Source organism: Cydia amplana, chromosome 13 (assembly GCF_948474715.1).
Source record: "Cydia amplana chromosome 13, ilCydAmpl1.1, whole genome shotgun sequence".
Lineage (NCBI taxonomy): Eukaryota > Metazoa > Arthropoda > Insecta > Lepidoptera > Tortricidae > Cydia > Cydia amplana.
Window position 1 is genome coordinate 10199794 of NC_086081.1, and position 23155 is coordinate 10222948.

General features: G+C 36.6%; 1 protein-coding gene across 1 annotated transcript in view; it reads left to right on the forward strand.

Annotated features, from left to right (window-relative positions):
* Positions 1-408: 408 nt before the first annotated feature.
* Positions 409-23155, forward strand: part of LOC134653472 (uncharacterized) — a 46173-nt gene continuing 23426 nt past the window's right edge. The window contains exon 1 of the mRNA XM_063508840.1: positions 409-955. Within this exon, the coding sequence (XP_063364910.1) occupies positions 830-955 (126 nt within the window). The 5' untranslated portion in view covers positions 409-829. The remainder of the gene's footprint in view (positions 956-23155) is intronic.

Sequence of the window (23155 nt, forward strand, 5' to 3'; positions counted from 1 at the left end):
GATGCGGCAGCCATTAATATTATTAATATGGCTTCATGACGCGAGAACCATAAAGTTGAACAAACGAGAGAGGCGGGATATTTTTTACCGCCTGAGCTCCCATAAAAACGCAGGCCCTGAATTAGCTCGACTCTTTGTCACCCCTTTTGAACAACCCTTAAATTTCTACGACCTACCACTGTCTTTGTCTAACAATAACCACTACATTCCTATCCGTTAAACTGCATCAACGAAAAACAACGTAAAATCGCCCGAGATGAAACGAGATAGAATAAAATATATGCACTAGTAGAGACGACAGAGAGAGCTGCATACGTAGTAGTAGCCACGGACGTATACTTTGTCCTCAGCGAGAGAGAGACGGCCGTGAACCCTTATGAGCGACCGAGAGAGAAACAGAAATTAACCAACAGAGGGGAGAGGAACCGAGCTTCTTCAGGCGGGGTGGTTAGTCCGCATTCGACCGCGCGCGCGGTAGCGTTGGCTCATCGAAACTGCTCTCTGGCGAACGATTCGAGTTGTGTAAAACATTTTTCTTGTGCGCTTTTACGTTTAATACTGTGATTTATCAAGAATTGATATGGAACTACGTGATTTAAACTTGGACCGTGAATTGTGACGACATTGGAAGTTTGTTTACCGAAAACTTAAAAGGAACATGTTTTTGTGTCAAGAAGAACTGTTGAAAATTTTTATAGTTGGCAACTGAAGAATTTTGTAAGACTGTATTATTATGACCAGCAATTTTTCACTTGGATTTATGTGCGCGTTATGATAAGGAAGGAGCTTTGACCATAACTCTTATTGTGAGTCAAGGATACCAAAGATAATGTGTGCCAAAATGTTTTTGTATAGTTTTACTTTGTTTTCGGCCATATGGATTGGAGTGTTAGCGGAAGAGGAGGTGTCGTCGCCGCTGCGGGTAGCGCAGTGCAGAGCGACATGCTTGCAGAAGGTAAGACATAAAATATCTCACTTCCTTTTTCTTTCATGAATCGGAAGAATGCTACGGAGCCGCAGAGAACCTTATTTGAGGACGGATGGTTTATGTAAAAGAACCCACATGGCCCAATTAGAATGGTCCCCGGATCGCCGCTTTGTCCATTTGTCCCTCAATCAATCGCAGTGAAGGCCATCCGTTACCCGTTAGACCCACGATAATCCGGTGTTCAAGCTGATTAGCCACTTGCCTACTAGGATCGTATGATCGTTACAGATCATAGATCAAAGAACAACCGATCCGGTTAAATGAGGCGTCGGAAATCGTCAAAAGGTTTTTCTCGTCTAGTACTTTAATAGGTACTTATAGGATGTTTTTGGTTCCCTTTTTTGTATTAAACTTTAAAGATTACAATTTTATGAATCGGTTTTGACCTCGCATGTTTACATATTTTTTTAGTTTCAAGACATAATGTTTGCAGCTTATTATAAGAAGCTTATTATTATCGGTTTGAAGTTAGTACATTATTAATTACTTACAGTAGTTATTACACACACTACATAATGTTACATGTGAACACTTATATAATGATGTAAAAGCACCGAGACTAACACAAAATCAATACTATATGCAACAAAAAAAATACATTAAAAAAAAATCACCTGTTTTAAGACGAAACAGGAGCTGAGATTTAAATATTTTAGGTAAATATACCCGTCTCGCTAAAGGAAGCGGCTCCTAAAACTAGTGCGATAAGGACAAGGCGAAAAATCCTGCGTAAAAATCTCAAAAATCGAGGTTTCGTACTCGACTGTTTCCTCCTCCAAAACTTAACCAATCGTAACCAAATTTGGAAATCTAAATGAATATGAAATTATCTTTGTCGGACCGTTTTGCTTATTTGGCTAATTGATATCAGTTTTGAATACCACGCTTCTCATTGCGGCATAGTCAATTAGGCCATTTTGGCCATTTTTGAAGGGCTCTAGCGCCTTAAAAAACAAAAATATTAAAAAAAAGCAAAACGGTCCGACACAGATATTGACAATATTAATCTGTGTTGAAAAAATCATTGCTCTAGCTTCAAAACCCACGGAGGAAAGAGTCGAGTACGTTTGTATGGAGAAATGACCACTCCTGTTGGCTCTTAAGCCAACAATTGAAACAATGTTGAAACGGAACCTAAAACATAATCAAATACCAACCAAGTCATAAATCATGGCAGAGTTATTATAATTTATCTCACCTTTCGTACCAAAATATTGAAACTGTCGTTGTAGGGGAACCTAATTTATTATGCTGTCGAAAAGTCGACGGCAGTTTGTTGGTACTTGTAGAAAAATTGTTGTTTTGATTTTTTTTACTCATAGCATCAATCCTGCCTGCCTCGTGACAAAAATCGATCAAAACCATGAACATTGGGTATTTGTCTGACTAGTCAAATGAGTTTATTTTTTTATTTTAACTGTCAAAATGGTTATCTATTATAGAATTAATGGAATTTATATAAAACACAGAGCAAATGATGTCACGGTCAAGTAGTTCTTCCTGATTTATTAAACATACATTGTGTTAAAAATAAATGCCGTTCTACGTTCTTAACAAGCTTTTATTAGGTCGACCTGTATGTAAATAACTATGTAATGGAATCTAAGGTAACTAATTTAACCATCTTCCAAAGATCGTAGCGTCATGAAAATTGGCAGCTGTATGTAGTTCTGATGACAATACAATAATATGGTACTGTCGAACTGATCTGATGATGGAGACAGGAGGTGGCCATAGGAACTCTGTGATGAAACAACGCAACCTAATTGTGTTTTTAGAATTGTCTCGATGAGTATTAGTTGTCTGTTGTAAGAAAAGTATAGTCAGCGATAAAAGCTTGTACCAAAAATGAAATTTTTGCCAAAAACTTATTCTTAAACAAGCTTTTATTAGGTCGACCTGTATGTAACTATGTAATGGAATCTTGCATGTAAAATTTGATCCACTTCCCGGTTTCCGATTGAGCTGAAATTTTGCATACACATATAAGTCGGGTGACAATGCAATATTATGGTACCATCGAGCTGATCTGATGATGGAGACAGGAGGTGGCCATAGGAACTCTGTGATGATTGTGATGAAACAACGCAACCTAATTGTGTTAGGGGTTATTAGAATTGTCTCGATGAGTATTAGTTGTCTGTCGTAAGAAAAGTACAGTCAGCGATAAAAGCTTGTACCAAAAATTTTTTTTGACAAAAACTTATTCTAATGTAATTGTGTGGTGCTTTATTTCGTGCATGGTGTGAAATAATTTATTGTAAATACAGTCAAAAACCCTAGTACACTAGCTTGAATGTTTATCTTCTCTCTAAAACGATAAGTACGATTTATATCGACCAATATTTACAGATACAATTTATCTAAACTGGTTGCGTTATTTATTTGAAGCATTCCGAACAGGTTGCTTGGTTATCGGTATTGGGTCCGGGCCACAATAAATGTACTTTGTATCTATCTTTCGAATTGTAATAAACTTATTTGTTTCAGCCTGAGCCCCGAGATTGTTCAATAAATTATGCTTCAAATTATTAAGTTCCGAATTTAAATTTTAATTAACATATTTGGTTTGGACTGGTATAGCTTCTCTCTCTTGTACGTTAATTATTAAAGTAACTTATATCCATTTTTAAATTTGATGTTTTAACTTTAATGAATCAATATGAGCTTTGATTTTTTATTGAAGCGCTGGTGGCCTAGCGGTAAGAGCGTGTGACTTGCAATCCGTAGGTCGCGGGTTCGAACCCCGGCTCGTAATGAGTTTTTCGGAACTTATGTACGAAATATCATTTAATATTTACCAGTCGCTTTTCGGTGAAGGAAAACATTGTGAGGAAACCGGACTAATCCCAATACGGGCCTAGTTTACCCTCTGGGTTGGAAGGTCAGATGGCAGTCGGTTTCGTAAAAACTAGTGCCCACGCTAATTACTGGGATTAGTTGCCAAGCGGAAGGTAAGTACCCAGGCTCCCATGAGCCGTGGCAAAAATGCCGGGACAACGCCAGGAAGATGATGATGAGCTTCGATATTGATTTCTACGAGTATGTGGTTATAAATTCTAGTACATCTAAATATGTATATTCAGCATCAAATAAAAAAGCCATATTTATTTATTTGCAAATGCCAGGTAGGAAGTTGATAAAAAAATCATGATATGGGTCCTGCCAATCTCGCGCGGATCAAAATCGACGTATGTTGATAAATCCCAGCATTTGGGCATGATCACGCTTCGTCCAAATTTTTTGCCTTTCGTCTTTTTAGGGTTCCGTACCCAAAGGGTAAAAAACGGCACCCTATTACTAAGACTTCGCTGTCCGTCCGTCCGTCCGTCACCAGGCTGTATCTCATGAACCGCGATAGCTAGACAGTTGAAATTTTCACAAATGATGTATTTGTTGCCGCTGTAACAACAAATACTAAAAATAAAATCAAAATAAATATTTAAGGATGGCTCCCATACAACAAACACAATTTTTTTGCTCTATTTTTTGTTGATGGTGCGGAACCCTCCGTGCGCGAGTCCGACTCGCACTTGGCCGATTTTTTGTTATTATTCTACCTGCAAAGGACTAAGGCTGCGCACAAAGGGCAGCCATTTTAACTTTTTTTCCATTTTGTTTGCAAAGGGATGTGCGTGACGTTTCCAAGGGCGGAAGGATAGGCAAAGGTTTTTATTGTTCACAAAATTAGAGTAGCCGTATAATCAGGAAGTGGGTTAGCCTTAAAAATATAATTGCCCCTAATGGAGCAAACTCTATACCTGATGGAACCTTTTGTAAGTTAAATAGTGCATTTATAGGAGGAAAAGGTTGCAAAATTGTTTGGTCGGGTTATAAATTGATAATAAGTTGATATCAGAAATTAACGACTTTGCTTTTGCTGAATAAAAAGCTGGCAGTACCTAATGATTAATATTTATAAACTATAAGCCTATTTTAAATATTTAACTTCTTAAAAACTTACTACATACATACACACTTATGTATACCTATTCGAGAAGGGTATCCGAACTATTACTATGTTTTGAGACCTATTGAAACTATGGACTCTTTGTAAATTCATTTGTCTATGGGTTTTCTATTCTCTTCATATTTTTGGATTGTTAACTTTTTTGTAGAAAGCTTGCTCCGAGCTGCCAACGCGGGCTTTAGAAACACGATATGAATTTTAAAGAGCATGTTCTTAAACGTTTGTGTCCATGTCTAGGAGGTTTTTGTTATGTACATGACTTGTATAAAATATTTAACCATCATTAAAAAAAATGTCAACACGTTCTTGTTTGTCCCTTTCACCTGCTTCTTTTGGAATGCCTAATTATATTATTTACATACATTAATAATTTCGGTTGGTGAACTAAAAGTAATAGCATTTTAAACCTTGCCCCAATAGCAGTACTTACGTCAACATAATAAAAAAACCAAAATACCCGTTTCACCTTGAGACCCTAAATAATGCAAAAAAGAAACCATAAAGAACCAGCCGGGCGATTGCGAAATAAAACCTCGATTAGAAATTTAGGAACTCTCAGACCTTCCCTTATGGTCCCTTTTGATGCGGCTACTCCCGGAGTGAGCATTATTATTTTATCGGTGTTCAGCCATGCACAAGAGGTAGAATAAAAATGTTGTTCGACGGAAAATCGAAAAAAAAGTGAAGGTTTCGGATGCACGTCCTCGGGCCACGCTGCGGTTAGAAAAAATAAACGAGAAAGTCAACGCCGAAATGACCTGCGTTTTTGTTCAAGATTTGTTTTTGTTACGTTTGAGTTCATTTGGAAGTAGCCATGTCTGTTGCTTACTGAATTAACTTAAATTGCCTTCGCTTTTTGTGTTTAAAAGCATTGGTTTATTTCTTTCGAAGCCATAATTTTTAAGCTGACCAATGAAAGTGCTGGAGTCAAAATCTCATTATGATTCGAATATTGGTTTAAAGATGACGTTGTGTTTTTATTCCGCGTTAAGGTGTTCTTGGCTTTGCCATTGGTTAAGTCGGCTCGCGGATTCCCTGAAGACGATAATATATGAAAAAGGTCAGGCGAATCGAACTAAGTGTCGCGAGGTGACATTACATCTACACAGCTCACGAGAAGGGTGTCTTGCCTTATCCGGCAAGGCAGTCGTAATAGAGCCGTAGACGAGAGCAGACGATTAATGATTCATGACCCCTCGTAGCACAGTGTCATCAATATTATTCTGTTTGTATCCCGCACGTTTGGCCCACCCTCGCCCGCGCCCTGTTCATACATAAATAAGCACGACACGTCGTCTTCTCTGATTACATCGCACCGATGTAGTGAGAAATAGTGTAGTCAGATGCTGAGCCCGTCTTTTGTTCAATATATTCCCTAGACGCTGAATGAATAGTTAACACTGTATGCTCAACGTGCAAGTTTACGGTTTCGGGTTTCACTTAAAAGATTGGAGATAAGTCGATGAATTTATTTGTTTGGTGTCAATAAGCTGATGTTACAATCTCTGTTGGTGTTGGGAATTTATTTGTTAACGCCGATATGTATCGGAATTTCTGTGAAGAAATATGTACATCGGATTATAAATGTGCCAAGAAAAGTTGTTAAAGTCACTAATAAGAAATATCTTCAAGTGAATTACTTTTAGAACGTTTGAAAGCTAATTAGACTTTCCTAACAATTTTATGACCAAATATAACTTGAACAATATTGCGTAGATAAAGTGACAACTATAATCTAATATGTTAATGAACATAAATGTTTATTAGTTGCTGATGAGACATAGTATATTTAGTACAGTGTCAAATGACAGTAAAAGAAACACATCATTACTGGAAATTACATGAAGTTCCGTTACTCCCGAAAATGACGTAGAGCTTCTTGTCACGCAATACGGCGATAAAGCCGGTTTCCAAGGTAAATTATGTAGAAGGCAGAATGGATCATTGACAAATATAGTAATGTATAGGTTTTGTACGAATACTGAGAAAATATATTTAAGATTTAAAAAAACTGAAATTAACGTAGGTAAATTAAATAAAATACGATTTCCTACAATATTTTAAATTATAAATCCGGTTCCGAATTTTCTGAATGAAACAGAAAAAATATTAATGATAATGCATTAAAATATATTTAAAATGCACAAAAAAACACGCTTTTAAATCCCGCCTTATTAATGCGAGTCGTTCCGAGTGTGTGTTTTTCCTCACAGATCCCATCTAGCGACATTAAAGCTCGCGGAAGACTTGTTCTACTGATAAATGATGTGCCCGCTACTACACCGCTTCGCTTTTAATCCTCCACCACCATTGTGTCGACGTCCCATTTTTGACATCAACGCTTTCCTACCACCGCCCACACGGTTTGGTAAATAAGAAATTAATGGCCTATCTGTATCTCAGTTTGAAATCAATTGCCTGCCTATTTAATGATTTGTCGTGTCGATAATATCTGTTCGTAGTATGTACATATTGAGCACAATTTACTTTACAATCACCATTCGAGAACTTGAATGAATAGGAGTGAGATTAACTGCCGAAATTGCAATCAAGATGAGAATGTTCCCACTCGTAAACATAAACAAGTATCAGTTAGATAAACACGATCAAGCCGGTTATACTGAACATTAAAAATTATGAAACAGTTTATCTGTTTTAATAGTTTTGTGAGCGCGCGCGGCCGTTTTGATTACATATTTAATGTTTCAGTAAACTATTTAACATCGTTCCAAAGTTGATTGGGATTCGATTAAAAGCAGCTGCTCTCTGAAGGCATACACTAAGCCCTGCAGCCACCGATGAAATGGAGATAGTTTTAATGCTCGTAAATTTCGTTTAGAGACTCCGCCGTCCGATCGACTAATCGCTTTCGTCTGGATATTTGCCTAAGTTTGAAACTAAATTTTGTGCCCGATTTGGTAATATCGCAATTCATACGTACATTAATGGCGTTATAACATTGGGGGTGTCGTTATTACAAGGGGCCAAGAAGATCCTTTACTGACATGTAGTATAGGTACCATAATATATCTAAGTTAAGGATGGATAAACGGGGATATGGGTGACTCTTTATGTGTCCCACGTCATTCAATGGAGAGCCGTTTAACCTAAAGATTAGAGTAGAGGTATCCGTTTATAATACTCAAGTTTTACAGTTTCATCTGAAACATTAACTTTAATTCCTATATTATACATAAAGCACAATGTATTACAATAAAATAATTTATAAACAATAACTGACGATATTATATTCAAATCAAGATCAAATTGTTGATTTAAGCTCAGGCCTATGATTACATTTACTTCGTGCCTCAGTGAATTTGTTATTTTAAACAAAGCACAGTAGGATGTCTACGATGGGTGGAGCCTAGCCTTTGCAATGCGTACACGCAATCCAAAGCTACACCAAAGGGGGAGTGGTGTGACATAAAGAGGGGGACCCACTCTTAAACTAATTAAAATCTTACTGGAACGAGCGTCTACATAATAAACTGCCGTAAAATTGTTCACAAATCTTAACTAGCCAGGAATTCATTTTATAGGGATAGGTGTCAAAATTTATTGTCTCCAGATTCGTTTCGTCTGCAGCCCCAAATCTCTTTATCTGCGCATTAATCTTTTAAACCCCATAAAAACGAATCTTTGAATCTTAACAAATATTTTGTACGAAATTGATGGAGGAACCGTCCCTTATCTAAGGCTTGAATCTAAGACGATCAAAATTCCTAGAGGTGTCAATACAACGTATGAGAATGCCGTTGTTGTTAAAGCCTTATTTATAATTTGTTTTTATGTGACTTATGATTTTTTTACGGTAACATCATTTGATCGCTTGTTCTTTTTTTCTAGTCTTTGAATATTATAATATCTTATTAATAACTTAACAAGGCTCGGGTTTATCTACTTTTTATCATCTGTCCGTTGTCTAGGGGGTATACATGTTCCAGTAAAAACTTTTAGTTTCAAAATAGCTGGAGCACTTTTAAATCACTACTGTACTGCCACTTAAAGTGTGAAGCGATCATGGGACTCGCGTGGGCCGTGACACAGTTGGCATTCTTTTAACAAAAAACAACTGGCACCCCGTTGTTTAAGAGGAAAAAATAATGAAATATGTTTCTTAACCTTTTTTTCGACATACGAGAAAAACGTTGAGAATTTAAAGTGTCGTATTTAAATGAACAACCCACAGCGAAGTGACATTAAGATTCGATTGTGGCCCTTTGTAACAGTTTGATAGGTGAGTTAGTCGCATTATAAGGAATGTTTTTTTTTACATATCAGCTTATTCATCAACGATTAAACACTCTTGGTGTTTTTATGGTCCCCTATTGTTTAATTACTGCTAGTATACGGCGCCTCAGGATCCAAAACAGCTTCTCCGTAATATTAAGTTTCTAATTGGTTTCTTAAAATCGTAGGGCACCAATTTTAGAAGCCAATTCATCTGAACAAACACGCATGTGAACACTGCTTGGACGAAAAATGTATTAACTACATACGATAACCAAATAACACTTACGGCGTAACTTCAGTAGACAGAAAGCAGACAAAAATACCGATTGGGGTAGATATGTCTCGCGGAGTCGCCTGTCATGGCCAATAACACAGATCAATGTTGCGTGCAGTTGGCCACGCCACTCGAAACACACTTATTTCGGAATCTAGCAACACAGTCCTATAAATAAATTGAGAATTGGATTGTGTTTAAAGTAAGATTAATTGATTCATATTGTTAGGGCTCCTGTTTGGTTTACACTTACGGCTTTTGCTGTGGTTCAGACATTTTGTTTTAAATGTATTTACCTCAAATGTAATACATATGATCTACATTTATTGCATAAATTGGAAATTTAATAAAAGTTATTCATAAAATATCAGTCGGTGGTAAAAATTAAACCACATAAAACTAACTGAACTCCATCTTTGAAGCTTCTTAACATCGGAGGTGGTGTTTAAAAAAAATTGTAAACCATTCATTTCATAGACACATACCTACACACAAACACGCAAGCAGCTTTATTATAGAACAAAATATTTTAACGAACCGATGTGCCTATGGGTAAAGTCTAAAATAAAAGAGGCACACGACAGAAATATTTTTGTATCTTGGACACGCCATTTAAGTCACAATCGTAAATTTTATTGAAATGTCCCAGCAACGATCGCCGCACGAGATGCCTTGTCTTCGGGACGTAATTCGTAAACAAATTGACGTCTTCGAGATTTTCTTTGAAGGGGACGCCGGCTTTATAATTTGACATGTCTCTTGATACTTTTATAAGAAACAAACTGTTAATTTACAGGTTTCAAACGATTGATTTTCATGCAGTGTGAAATATTTCAGCAGATATCACTTGCACTTTAAAACCGGCACCGCAATGCATCGTCGGCGTGCGGACGTATGGCTTCGTAAGTCGTAAAATCATATCGCGTTACACAATAGCTACTATTGTCTTTTTATTTAATTTCATTGTTTCCTTTGCTTCATTACTTTGCATTAGCACATCGGTGTCTGCTTTAGGTTCCCGGCTTAGAATACCACAATAACGCATTCGTACCTATTCGTAATTTTTTTTTGTTCGACAACATTTTAATTAAGCTTGACTAACCACGAACTCAAACAAAAGGTTCCAAACAATCTCAGGAATTGTAAGTGTATCGGTCTGAGCGGAAAGCGTTTCAAAGCCATCGAAATTGTAAAGTTTATCAAGAGAGCGCCAAGAAAGACCGAGTCGAGTTTGCGGAATGGAGCAATAAACTTTTTAATTTGTGGCTAAGTCAATCAATAAGAACAGGAGGAGTGTCGTAAACACGGGCGAAGCTCGCGGCGCCCGCGGCGCTTGGCATCCGCGCGGGCTCTGACAGTGACAAGGCTTCCTGCTGTTCAGACTTGCCATACCTAAACTGCTGCCTATATTAGTACTTTTACGCGGCGCTCCCCAAGCGCTCCTACATGTTTATTCCCAATCAACTCCTAAACATCCTCCTTTTTACTCGTGAATCGTGTTAACCCGACATATTTATTTGACGACATGAAAGCGCACTTAAATGAGCCGCCGAACCCGGTTTGCTAGCATACCGGCCGATACAGATACGTTTCCGCTGCGTGTTAATTAAAGGGCCGTGGTCAAACTTTATGGTAGGTAGCAGTCACAACAATAATACGTATGAGGGTTTAACGGTCGCGTTTCCTAAGTTGCTCGAGGGCGCTTAAGGTTTATCTGATGTCGTGAGTATCGCAAGGCTATCGGGCCGCGTCAGACATCCGTTGTCCCGTTGCTACTTATCTGCTCACTAAATATAAAGCCTTTCCGCTGATCGTCGCGGCCTTTGCCTCGTCCCTGCTCATTCTTCCCCTGACCGAAGACTCGTTTATCGCACGTGACGTGACAATTCTTTTATTCCTGACACTTTGTTTCCACATAAATTACTTCGCTCTTCGGCTACCGAGGATCGCTTCGGCCGGCGTCACCGTGCTTGTGAGGTTCCCTTTATTCGGCTTCGTTTTGCATTCCGCCAGCTGTGTTTGCTCATTGTCTCTCCGCTTAAATTAAAAAAGAATTTTATTTTTATTTGCGAATCCTCTTCACCCACGACTTATGTGACGTTAAGTTTGGAATGAAGTATTCTTATTGTTACCCCATGCGGTCTTTACGCAACGTTGCATAAATTATTTAAAGCCTTTTTTTAATTACCAGGATGGGTATTTTTGCGTAGGCGGTCGGTTGGTGTTTCATTGTATGTTTATCGCACGATTTATTAAATAATTGCCAGCGTCGATTAAAAGATTGGTAGCGCCATTACATTGTTACCAAGTTAAGAATCTTTATACCTAGTCCCGCCAGTGAGTATAAAATTCCACGTATCACGATCACGCAGCAGTGAAGTGCCTCACGATTTATGAACCCACTTGGACTACTAATGAGCAATACAATCGTAGTTATTAAAAATCAATAACCATGTTTATTGAAAAATAACGGTTATTATACAGTTAGGTACTTACCGATTAAAATTTGAACAAATCGGCTTAAACGAAAATTATACTATTAGATTTTGAGAGTCGTTTGAGATACTCATACTCATACTCATACTCGTTTATTCATAAAGCCAATTTACATGTCAAATAAAATTAGAATGATACAGTTGGGCGTTTTTTTTTTTGTTCTCCCAAACACTTTTTTTTTCAAATTTGGGATTTTTTATATTATTTCTACTCAGAATCACGAGCTCTTTCTATCCTAATAGGAGAAAAAAAGTGTCCCAAAATTTCCATACCTATATTTTTCGATCTTTCCATTACGCGACCACCATACAAAGTCTATGAAAAATGGTGACGGAATGGAAATAAAAACCTTAGGACACTTTTTTTCTCCTATTAGGATAGAAAGAGCTCGTGATTCTGAGTAGAAATAACATAAAAAAAACCCAAATTTGAAAAAAAAAGTGTTTGGGACAACAACAAAAAAACGCCCAGAGTTACACTTAAGCTTAAAATTATATATACAATCATAAGAAAGCCGTTAACACACATAACGAGAGAACCGTCGCTAAAGTAGCAGTAACAAGTGCCTAATCTCTGGCGGTCACATCATTGTGTGATGTCGCATGAAAATTAGGTCCTTTAGTGGTACTTTCGTAATAAAGCCAGTGGAGGCTCTATAGAATCCCGTAATAATAAGTGGGAAGGCGATAACATTGAAGTAATGCTCTGTTGTTTAGCAGTCGTACTGTTGTCTTCAATTGTTTCAGTCAATTCCTTGGGGTATTTAAATATAGCAATTTTGTTGAACAATTAAAACAAAAGGTCTTGATTTAGATGGTTATTTGTTGACTGCGTTCAAATTTAATAATTGTTACAGATATAAAGTATTTTAGTTTTTATTTAATTATTAATGAAAAACTTAATAACACTTAAAAAATAAAAACTTATAAATAAAAAATTTGGCCTAGGTCGTGGTCGCTCGGTAGGGTACCCATAAAGTATTAAATATATATGTAGTTAGATAGAGACGTTGTTTAACTTTTAATAAAACACTTGAGTTAGTTGGATTAGCTACTTAAAATGTCAATCGGTACCAACACACTCAACACAAGGAACTACCTACCTAAAAAAATTACGCTGAAGTTCTGAATCTTAAATCAATAGCGCGTATTACTTTTGAAATTACCAACATTCGATTTCCAAACTTAATCATTTAACGCCAAACTTAGTTGTTAACTTGTTACGTGTTGTGAATAGCTCTGAATGTCTCCCGCCCTGAGATAACGGTAACCGGTGCATTGACCCTCCATCATCGCTGTAAATGAACAGTAATAGCTATTTAACACGTATAATAATTATAATAAGGAATGTATTCGTACCCAAATCATGTCCGCATCGACTTCCTAAGTAGCGAACGTTGCAAACATGGGTGCTTATTATGCACGCATGTGAAGAATATAATAGTAATAAGCTAATATGTAGAATGATGATACCTTATAATTTATGAGATGCTACATTCTGTAAGTGGATTATTGCGTCGAATGAATAGAATCAAACCAGTTTCCAACAAGTCATTATTACCAGGTGTGAGTTTCTAAAGAATTCGAAGCTGATCTTATTACTCTTTAGTAGCAAAGCATCTGCAGATCTCATTATTCCGACAAAAAAGTACCACATCCGCAATTTGGAGATTTAACCGGAAAATTATTACCATTACTACAAAATTCTTCTGCAGAAGGAAGGAAGACTTCTATGATAATCGTACTTTATTGCGACCGCACGCTACGAATGAATGGCTGTCAATTCTTTTATACGTAACTGACATAAATTTGTCGTGAATAACCATTTTTATAATGGACCGTCTTTGTAGTTCCGTCTAGAGAAGCGTTTCGCAAACATTCCGTGAACGTTCGAGGCATTCTTTTTATACCGAACGGAAATCGCCGAAATTGAAATTGGCCGAGCTCATAACAATGTCGCCCGAACCCAAAAATAAAATCTACCGCCTTCCTATTCAGCGCTCGCGTTCTAGGATCATTTCAATAAAAGTTATTGTATTGAAAACTGACAATGGGCGCAGGAAGTGATGTGAGTCCGTGTATTGAAGCAAGTGGACTGTTTATAATTTGTGCATTGTTGGTGCGGGTGGCGCGCTCGGCGACCATTGTCAGGCGCGCGCCCGATATCCTTCTAATTGGCTTTTTACACGACGAACAAAATTGAAACGCGGCTAAACGATTATGGTGACGGCTGAAATGTTTGCTCGCAGTTTATAACTAGTGACACTGATACCCCGGATTAATTAAACGTGTTCCACAGCTTTTTGCTATTTGGCTCGTGTCGCCGCCGGCTTGCTTTTATGTAAGTACATGGTGTATACAATTTGTAATACCTACGTTGTTTACGTAGAGAGCTTGCGCGTATCTTATGTGTTCTTTCGTTAAGCCTAATGAGTTTACTAGATAACAGATCAGATTATTTCAAATATTAATTGTGTTTCCTTAAGTCGGTAAATAAGATACTTCAGAATAATGAATTTGATATAAATACTTACAGTGAGTATTGTAATTATTGTTGATGATAAATAGAATTCTTGCATCGAATGCATAATATTTTCAAAGTCACATCACATTTATTTCTGTTATTAAATGACATAGACCTACTTTCATTTTTGAATAATAAGTTATTTTCTTCCATTCCAAAGTAGCTAAATATTCCAGAGTGTTGTCGCAATATGTTGAATATTTTGTAAATCTCATTTTATTGATTTTGTTTTATAGTATTTAAACACCTATCTGAGTAAGCTCTCAGATATTACATTACCGTACTTGCTCACAAAAATTTGCAAAGGCAAAGTTATTTCTTACGTAATATCTAAATTATCTTAGATTATACAGGGTGTCCCAAGAAGTAGTGATATACTGAAGCTGGGAGGTAGAGGACCTAGAGGGCTATCTGAATCACCCCCATGTATGTTCCGCGATTTTTCGTATTTTCGGAGTTATGATTTTTTTTAATTTTTCACCTATCGCCGAGTACGATGAGATTTTTATTTATGGTGACGTGAATTATTGGGGTAGACGCTTGATTTTTTTTGTGTGCTAAGCTGATAGATAGGCCAATTCAGTATGGTAACATTTACTATCGTTAGATCTCTGAATGGAATTAAAAAAAAATTTAATGCCAAGAAAGATAAAATTACCCAGTATGTTTTATTTTTCTAAGCGCCCTTGAAGTTGTGAACATACTGGGTAATTTTATCTTTCTTGGCATTTTTTTTTTAAATTCCATTCAAAGATCTAACGATAGTAAATGTTACCATACTGAATTGGCCTATCTATCAGCGTAGCACACAAAAAAAATCAAGCATCTACCGCAATAATTCACGTCACCATAAATAAAAATCTCATCGTACTCGGCGATAGGTGAAAAATTAAAAAAAATCATAACTCCGAAAATACGAAAAATCGCGGAACATACATGGGGGTGATTCAGATAGCCCTCTAGGTCCTCTACCTCCCAGCTTCAGTATATCACTAGTTCTTGGGACACCCTGTATAATGAAATAGACTGGTGGTAACAGATGAAACTTAAATAGTTTATACAACTGTATATTTGAGTCCATTCGACTCATGAAATGTGACATAAAATATAAAAAATAACCTTTACTTTAAAAGTAGGTTAACAATAACTCATTACTGCTACTTAACTCAAAGCTTTCACCTCAATTTATCTTAAGCTTACTCCCTCAAAATACCTCACTAATCTTAAGTGCTAAGTCAAAACATCCTCCTTCTACTTAAAAGCGCTTCTTTCATCTCCATCCTCGGCTTACAGTGGATACCGCAAGAATGCGTGATAAGTAATCGTATTATGTCTGTTAGTAATTAATTCTCGGAAATATACTAACCGTGATAGACGTTATCTTTAAACCAATCCGTATCAGATAACGAAATCGATACGACACAGCGTATGTTGCTCAGAGGGATCACTCGCTGTAAGTAGCGATTAGTGGATCTTGAGTCACGACTTTCTTGATAAGAGGCTGATGTTAGTGCGCTGGTTCCGATGATGCCATTTTCCGTTTATTTTGTGTATACATATACCTATCCTCTTCTTAAGGAGAATATATGTAGGTACCTACCTACATATTAGCTAACCTTACATTGATTTTTAATGTTGTTATTTAATTGTTGGTATTGGCACATTGTTATTGTTAATTTTTATTTTAGGTTCTCCTCCTTTGTGTCGCGCTGTCAGGTAAAATAAGTAACTCATGGATTGTAGCTATAACTAAATCTTATAAACATTAATCATCACTTCCGAAATCCAAATTTTAAAGCTCACACAAGAAAGTAAATTACTTATATAACTTCTATTATAAACTAGCAAGTAATGACGTCACACTGACTCGTCCATTTGTCAAGCTGAGCTGCTGATAAGAAAGCTGGCTTAGACTCCGTATCGCGTCTCACAATAACTTGCTCGATACGGTTGCCGGGGCTACAGAAGCGCTGTACGGATTTATTCCGAGTATCGGGTATTTAGGTAGGTGCTGTAATATGGAGGTTGGATTTACGGTGTTATTAGTTCGGAAAATAAGGGTATGTATGTTAATACATTGATAACAAGTTTTCTTAGGGTTAATCTATCCAAAAGAAAGTTGCAAGAAGATACCTTACAAACACTACAGACCAAGCTCGTAAATTGAGTGATTGGGTGCACACCGAATGAGAAATAACCACCTCTACATTGTTTCATAAAGTTTATTCTGATTATATTCTCTAAAGTAACTACTAACTGCCGTATTCGAACTTCAAGATATTCACAAGAGACGACACGTACTAGATCTATTCTAGATACGTTATAGTTTAGATTTCAACTAGTTCTCTTTTGCAGCGCAATTCGGGCAACCAATGTTACTTTTACGATAGATCGTGTTAGATATCTATTAGATGTGAATTCGATATCTAAGTAATATCTTGTGGAAATCGTTCAAGAGTATCTCCAGAATCGCGGAAATGTCAAATTTGACAGGTTAGATCTTAAACATATCGTTATCGTATCTTGGCGATGTCTAAAAGATATCTAATAGATGTCTATTACAAAATCCGAATCGGGCCCTTAGTACCTTCTTTTTTTATTTTATCGCCTAACAATAAGACCCGTCAAAATATTGTATATAAGAGTGTCTGCTTTGTCTAAAATACAACACAAAGCACTGTATAAATCCCTTCTAAGTCGATTCTTATTAACGACATCCGTATAAGGCATTTAGCACTTGTATTTAGTAACTGTTAGCGCCAAACTTAACACTTCACGTTCACACATTTTCGACCCACTTTCCAACAGTTTCGGAAGCCACAGCGCGGATTAGAACAAGTACTTAGCGGGAGTGCTATCTTGCCTCGGTTTTGTTTTGGCCGAAATAAACTTGCCTAAAAGACGGACGAGGTTTCTCAGTTGCTTTTTAGTTGCAAGTTTTCATAGTTTTTCCATGAGTACACTCACATGAGTGTAAATTGTTCGTACTTATCGATATTTATAGTTTCTTGTCTGTCACGAAAATTTATATTACGTAAGATATTCATATAGATCCAGCAGTGCCAATAAAAGCTCACGTTTCTTTAAAGCTTGCATTTGACTATAAACTATGTAAGTATAGTTCTCCAATAGTATTTATTTGACCATTAACGTGTTTTGTAAGCAAGACCGTCCATTAAATTTAATGTGCCGCGGAACATAGTTTACTAGATAGCTAACTAGGCTTGTACGATCTTCACTTGGTCCTTACGATGTCATTACAAGCCGTTCGCCATTCTTTGCAGATTTTATTATTCTTTGCCCTTTAGAATCACATACCCATATCAATTTAAGGAGGTTAGACATAGCGTATCTTAATATTCCTAATCCTGTTTTTTGTTACATTTACCTTTAATAGGCCTAAGACATAATGTCTGTCCACAAAAATACATTTCTGTGTGAATCTCCAAAAAACATCATTTCCAAACTTTAAATAAATGTCATATACTAAGAAAAAGTGACCAATGCCTCGAGTGCTCCAGTGTGTCTACTTGAAATAAACACAAATTAAAATATTTTCTGAAAATAATTTAGTTTGTTCTAATACATTAACTTCATTTCCATTGTTCCTCTAAACCGGCACCACAAAAATTCGTTCATACTCATATGAGTATTCATTACTGAAGCAATTTATTTCAAAAATGCCCTCTATAACCTATTTGTCGTACTATATCGTTCGGATCTTTTAATTAGAAAGCATACAAATAAGACGCTATTTCGTTTACAAACGGGCGGGCACGTTAGCGACAAAGCGTCAGGTAGCGGCATCCGTCGGCCTCCGTCGGCCTCCGCCAAGTAAATTGGATATCAATCTGAGCGTGACGATTTTATCTCACAAAAAATACGTAACCCTTTCTCTGATCGCTTTACGTAACTAATTCTGGGCACACAATAAACCCGACTTTTTGCCTCTGAGATATTTTTATGTAACAGATTTTGTTGATTCATAATGCATCAAGTTAATCCGCATGCTTTAACTTTAGCCGGGTTCTTTGAACGAAAGCATTGTTTTAGAGACTGTGAGTTTTATGACAAGTAAAATATGACTTTATTATGCATCAGATTTTTCATACGAAGTAATTTACAAAAATTGTGTAATGGGTATTATATGTGGCCAGGTATTTTATACGTTACGTTTTCAGAAAATTCATAGTTTAAAAACGTGTAGGTACTTATTTGTTAAAATAAAATAATTATTATTTGGCTGTAATAGATACATACTTTTCATACTTATTCACCAGTCTTTTGAATACCTGTAGTCAATTTTTTTCCATCCATATTCAAAAACAATGAAAATCGGTCACTAATGTCACACAAATTAGTCATCAAAATATAAACCTACAATATAAGTAAATCCTCCTGTCCCATTGATTAGCATAAGTATTAATAACAAATACATACATGAAAGCCAGCGAAAGACTTCAAAATTACACCGAACAGTTTCTGCGCTTCATCGCTACACTTGCAACTTGCAACAGACTGCGGTACGTTTCGTTTATCAGTTAGCCGGTGGGTTACCTTTCCCAGTGATTAGCACCTCCATAAAGACAGCTACAAAGCGAGGTGGACCGGAGATTTATCGCGACACGGGCAACGCCGGGTGAACCATCACCGTAAATATCCGCCTTACGCTTCCACTTCCTCTGAACTTCGCTCTATTGATTTATAGCTCTGGGTTTTAAAAGCTAACTTTTTATAAGGCAACTCGGCCCAGTTGTTTCCAACTGTCTGCAGCATCTGGCTCCTTTAGCAGTTTTTAGTTGCTGTTTCGGGAACTTTGCCGTTTTAAACTTCGCCTCTGAAATGAGTTCAAGTGACACTCGCGAATGTCCATAACTTGGATTGACAATAGCATTATATCTTAGTTTGCTTTTGCTCGGAGATAGGCGTAATAAATTTCATTTAAATAGATTGAAGAACAAACACTGCGACAGGAGACAGATGAATGGTAGGATAATGCGCGGTATTATAGTTAAGCGTAGCCAGTGCTATTGATATAGTAGAAAGTCGCTATTCTGTTTGAGCACCCATAAATCCTTATTAATCCTCATTTGGAAGTCGATTCAATGAGCAATATTAAAAGACAAGACTACCCGGAGCTATAATTCTTCAGGGCACTTTCCAGCTTGCTAGTTAATAGTATAAATCAAATACTCTTGTACTTGTCATCGGTGCCGCAATAATCAAAGCTGGTTGCTAGATAAACCGGGTTATTTGAACGGTGCGATCGTCGGGAGGGATTCGCGTTATGTACGCGTCTTCTCGAACCTGCCGTTTGTGCGGATGGCTAAAGGCAGGCAGTTGCATTACGGTTACTTGTGCTATCTTCAACGTCAGTTTATTTAGCTTAACACTAACTTAATTGGCTATAAATTAGGCGCATGCAAGTTAGCTAGTTACTGGTTTGCGATATCCAATTGCGCTTTCTCGTCTTGTTAGATCTGGTTATCGTGCTTGGCGTGAATTTTGCACTCAGTATTTCTTGTATGAATATATCGTGATACGCATTTAAATTCAATCTATGTTTTCTTACTTAGGTATAGCCTCTCAATAGGGCATAAGATCAATACAGGTAAGAGTAGCTATGCGGGATAAGTGTGGTAGGCTTACACATTGGGGCCTATTGACACATTGATTAGTCGTAGTTTATAAATTTTCCACTAAACAAGTAGGCCCCGGTGTGAAGGCCAGTTACTAGAGATGCCCCGAATAGTGGTTTTGGCCGAATACCGAATACCGAATATTCGGCCCCTCTCTCGGTCGAATACCGAATGTTCGGCGACCGAATATTCGGCATGACATGCGAACATTTTGAGTCACAATTATTATGAAAACTGATCGCTAACAAAGCTCAACGTTAGATGACGTTAGCTAAGATATATTTTTGTTGCACAGCATTAATGAATAGAGTAAAAGAAAACAGACTCATGATAAAAATAAAATGTTTTTTAATCAACAAATGCTCAAAAATGGGTCTTCGTATTTAACAACTTTCCAAGAACACATTCTAAATATACCTACTTACATAGTTTTTAGTTATTTTTATTGTGCAATTTTTCTTTTTAAGTCGGTGCAACAGATATTCGGTATTCGGCCGAATAGTAGGCAACATTCGGCCGAATACCGAATATTCGGCAAAGTGGCCTTATAGGCCGAATACCGAATAGTTGCCGAATATTCGTGGCATCTCTACCAGTTACACTTGCTCCGCAGCCACATTTACCCGTATTGATCATATTTACCTATTACAAAGTTTATAAAAAATTGTTACAATATTACCTCGATTTTCTGCTCTTTTAAAGTTTTTTCAAGCTGTAAGTTATCTGCATCTGTGATTGTAAAAATCACTCCCACGTCATAGGTATTGTAGGGGAAGACAAGTGATTGCACAGATATGTCTCCCCTCCGGTCCCGCGGAGCAGCAAAGCAGGTGGAGCCACAATTAGCAAGCTTAAAGTACGCACTATGTACGCCCACTTTTACAACGATGGGGCTGCTAGTTTGTTAAGGCGAGCTTACTACTTTTTTTTCTGTGTCGGACTGAACGTGTAGCGTACAAGTATTATTTAACCATAAAACTGTGATCAACAGCGACATAACATAGATTTATGTGCGAGAATATAATAAATATTCATACCGTAACATGATAATTTGACACTACACCATAATAATTATTTAACTCTCTATTTCTGACTTTACCTGGATAAATTTCGAACTTTTAATAAAGTTTTTAGTTATGAAATAATACCCATAATAATTTAAGCAAAGGGCGTTGTTATAATGTTTTTTTTTAATCGTTAATCTTAAGTCTCCATCCATTATAAATTATAAACCTCATTTGAAAAAACTAAAAAAAGTTTATTGATACAGTTTAATATTTGTTATAGTCATTAAATCCTGTTTTATTTCCAACTTAGTTTTATTGCCATCTATCAAACTAAAAGTAATTTATGCCAACGACTGTTATCCCAGATGCTATTATATAGCTACAAATCTATTAACAGAATTAGGAAATCCCTTGACGTGTTTTCTTTGCGTTAACCCTTCAACCATTTTGATAAAAAAACAACACTTAACGCGTGTGTAGTATGCAGATTGCATCTTAATCCACTAGGGAATTTCTAAGTGAGCCATTTACATTTTGTATCAACCCGCCTTAACGGGCATAGTGCGACTACACGCTAGGAGGGATTACCTCACTTTATGCTGCGTTGCTCTCCTGTTTACCCTCGGGGTAGGAGAGTCCTTTATGGTATTTCTGTCCCGCTCGTGTAATTCTTTCAGCCTGTTTGTCTTGGATTAAACGCATGTCTTTGCTTTTAACGCTACTGTTTGCCCGCCCGCCTATATAAATATTCTTAAGAGAATGAGGCTATTTACTTTCACGGTTATGAACCCTTTAATTGCTCTTCTTATTTTATGCTTTTTGAAATACGGCTTTGATAAATTCCTTTAGCCGTGCCGCGGTCGTAAATTTAATCGTAAAAAAATCCAGCTTTGGATTACTTTTACGAAAATAAAACTGCGGGTTATTTTGTTTCATAAAGTTACTATACGCACGCGTAGTTTAATGAAGATATTGTGTAATTGACAACTTGAGTAGTATTTTTAACTGAGTTATTTAGCTTGGAAGAGCAACGTTTAACAGCCTTGTTTATAATGTAACAACCAATCACTTACACGTAGGGACATTAACATGTCTCTTGTTTTGCTGTTGAACATGTATTGTACCTTAAATTCTTAATTAAATGCACTTTCTGTTATCAATTCACTTTTAGATTAAAAATTAAACTTCCCAAGTAACACACAAGCAGGATAATATAGTAAAATTATCATCTTATTCAAATTAAGATTGCATAAATTTTGTGTATAAGCGGTGGAAATTACTAAATTCGGAATAAAAAAATATGTGGGCCTATATACCAATCTATGCTGAATAAATTTTGTATAGTATCGGTTTTGCGTATTAAAGCTGAATAATACTTATTTCTTACACAGTTAGTCAGACATTATTCAGCTTAAAGCATTTGTGGTTACTACTAGCTGCATAATAGCAGCATTAGCAGCAATTAGCTGTGTATATTCTGTGTTGTGATATATTAAGCAGACAATATTAAGAAAAATGTGATAGTGGCTACTAAATGCTGAAAAGAAGCGTCGGTGGAGACTTTTAACTGTATAAAATCGGTTGTAGTTTCTGTTTTAAAGCTAGTTTTTGAATAAAGGTTGACGCTATTACTGGAAGCTGTAATGAAATCCACTTCTTATTTGTTATTCAGTAGCTGCATATATGGTTTAAATGTGGCTTTTATAAACATAACGTCTGAATAATAAATACTAGAACAACACTTATACTTAAGTTATAGCGATTTTAGTACACATGTACTATCTTTTCTTGCTAAAAGCTGCAAAATGAATGCAATGAGAAGCGCTATTCAAACGACTGCTTAGTATCAACAAGTGCGCGGTGGAGAGGGTTCCGTAGCTTTATACACGGTTCTACTTGAGCCTGATTGCCTTGAGCTTGTTTTTTTTTTTTTTTTGAACGCATCTTGCGTATTTATTCTTTAATCCGATAATTATTAAAAAAAATCTAGGTTTAATTTTCTTAACAGTTCTCTTCGATTGG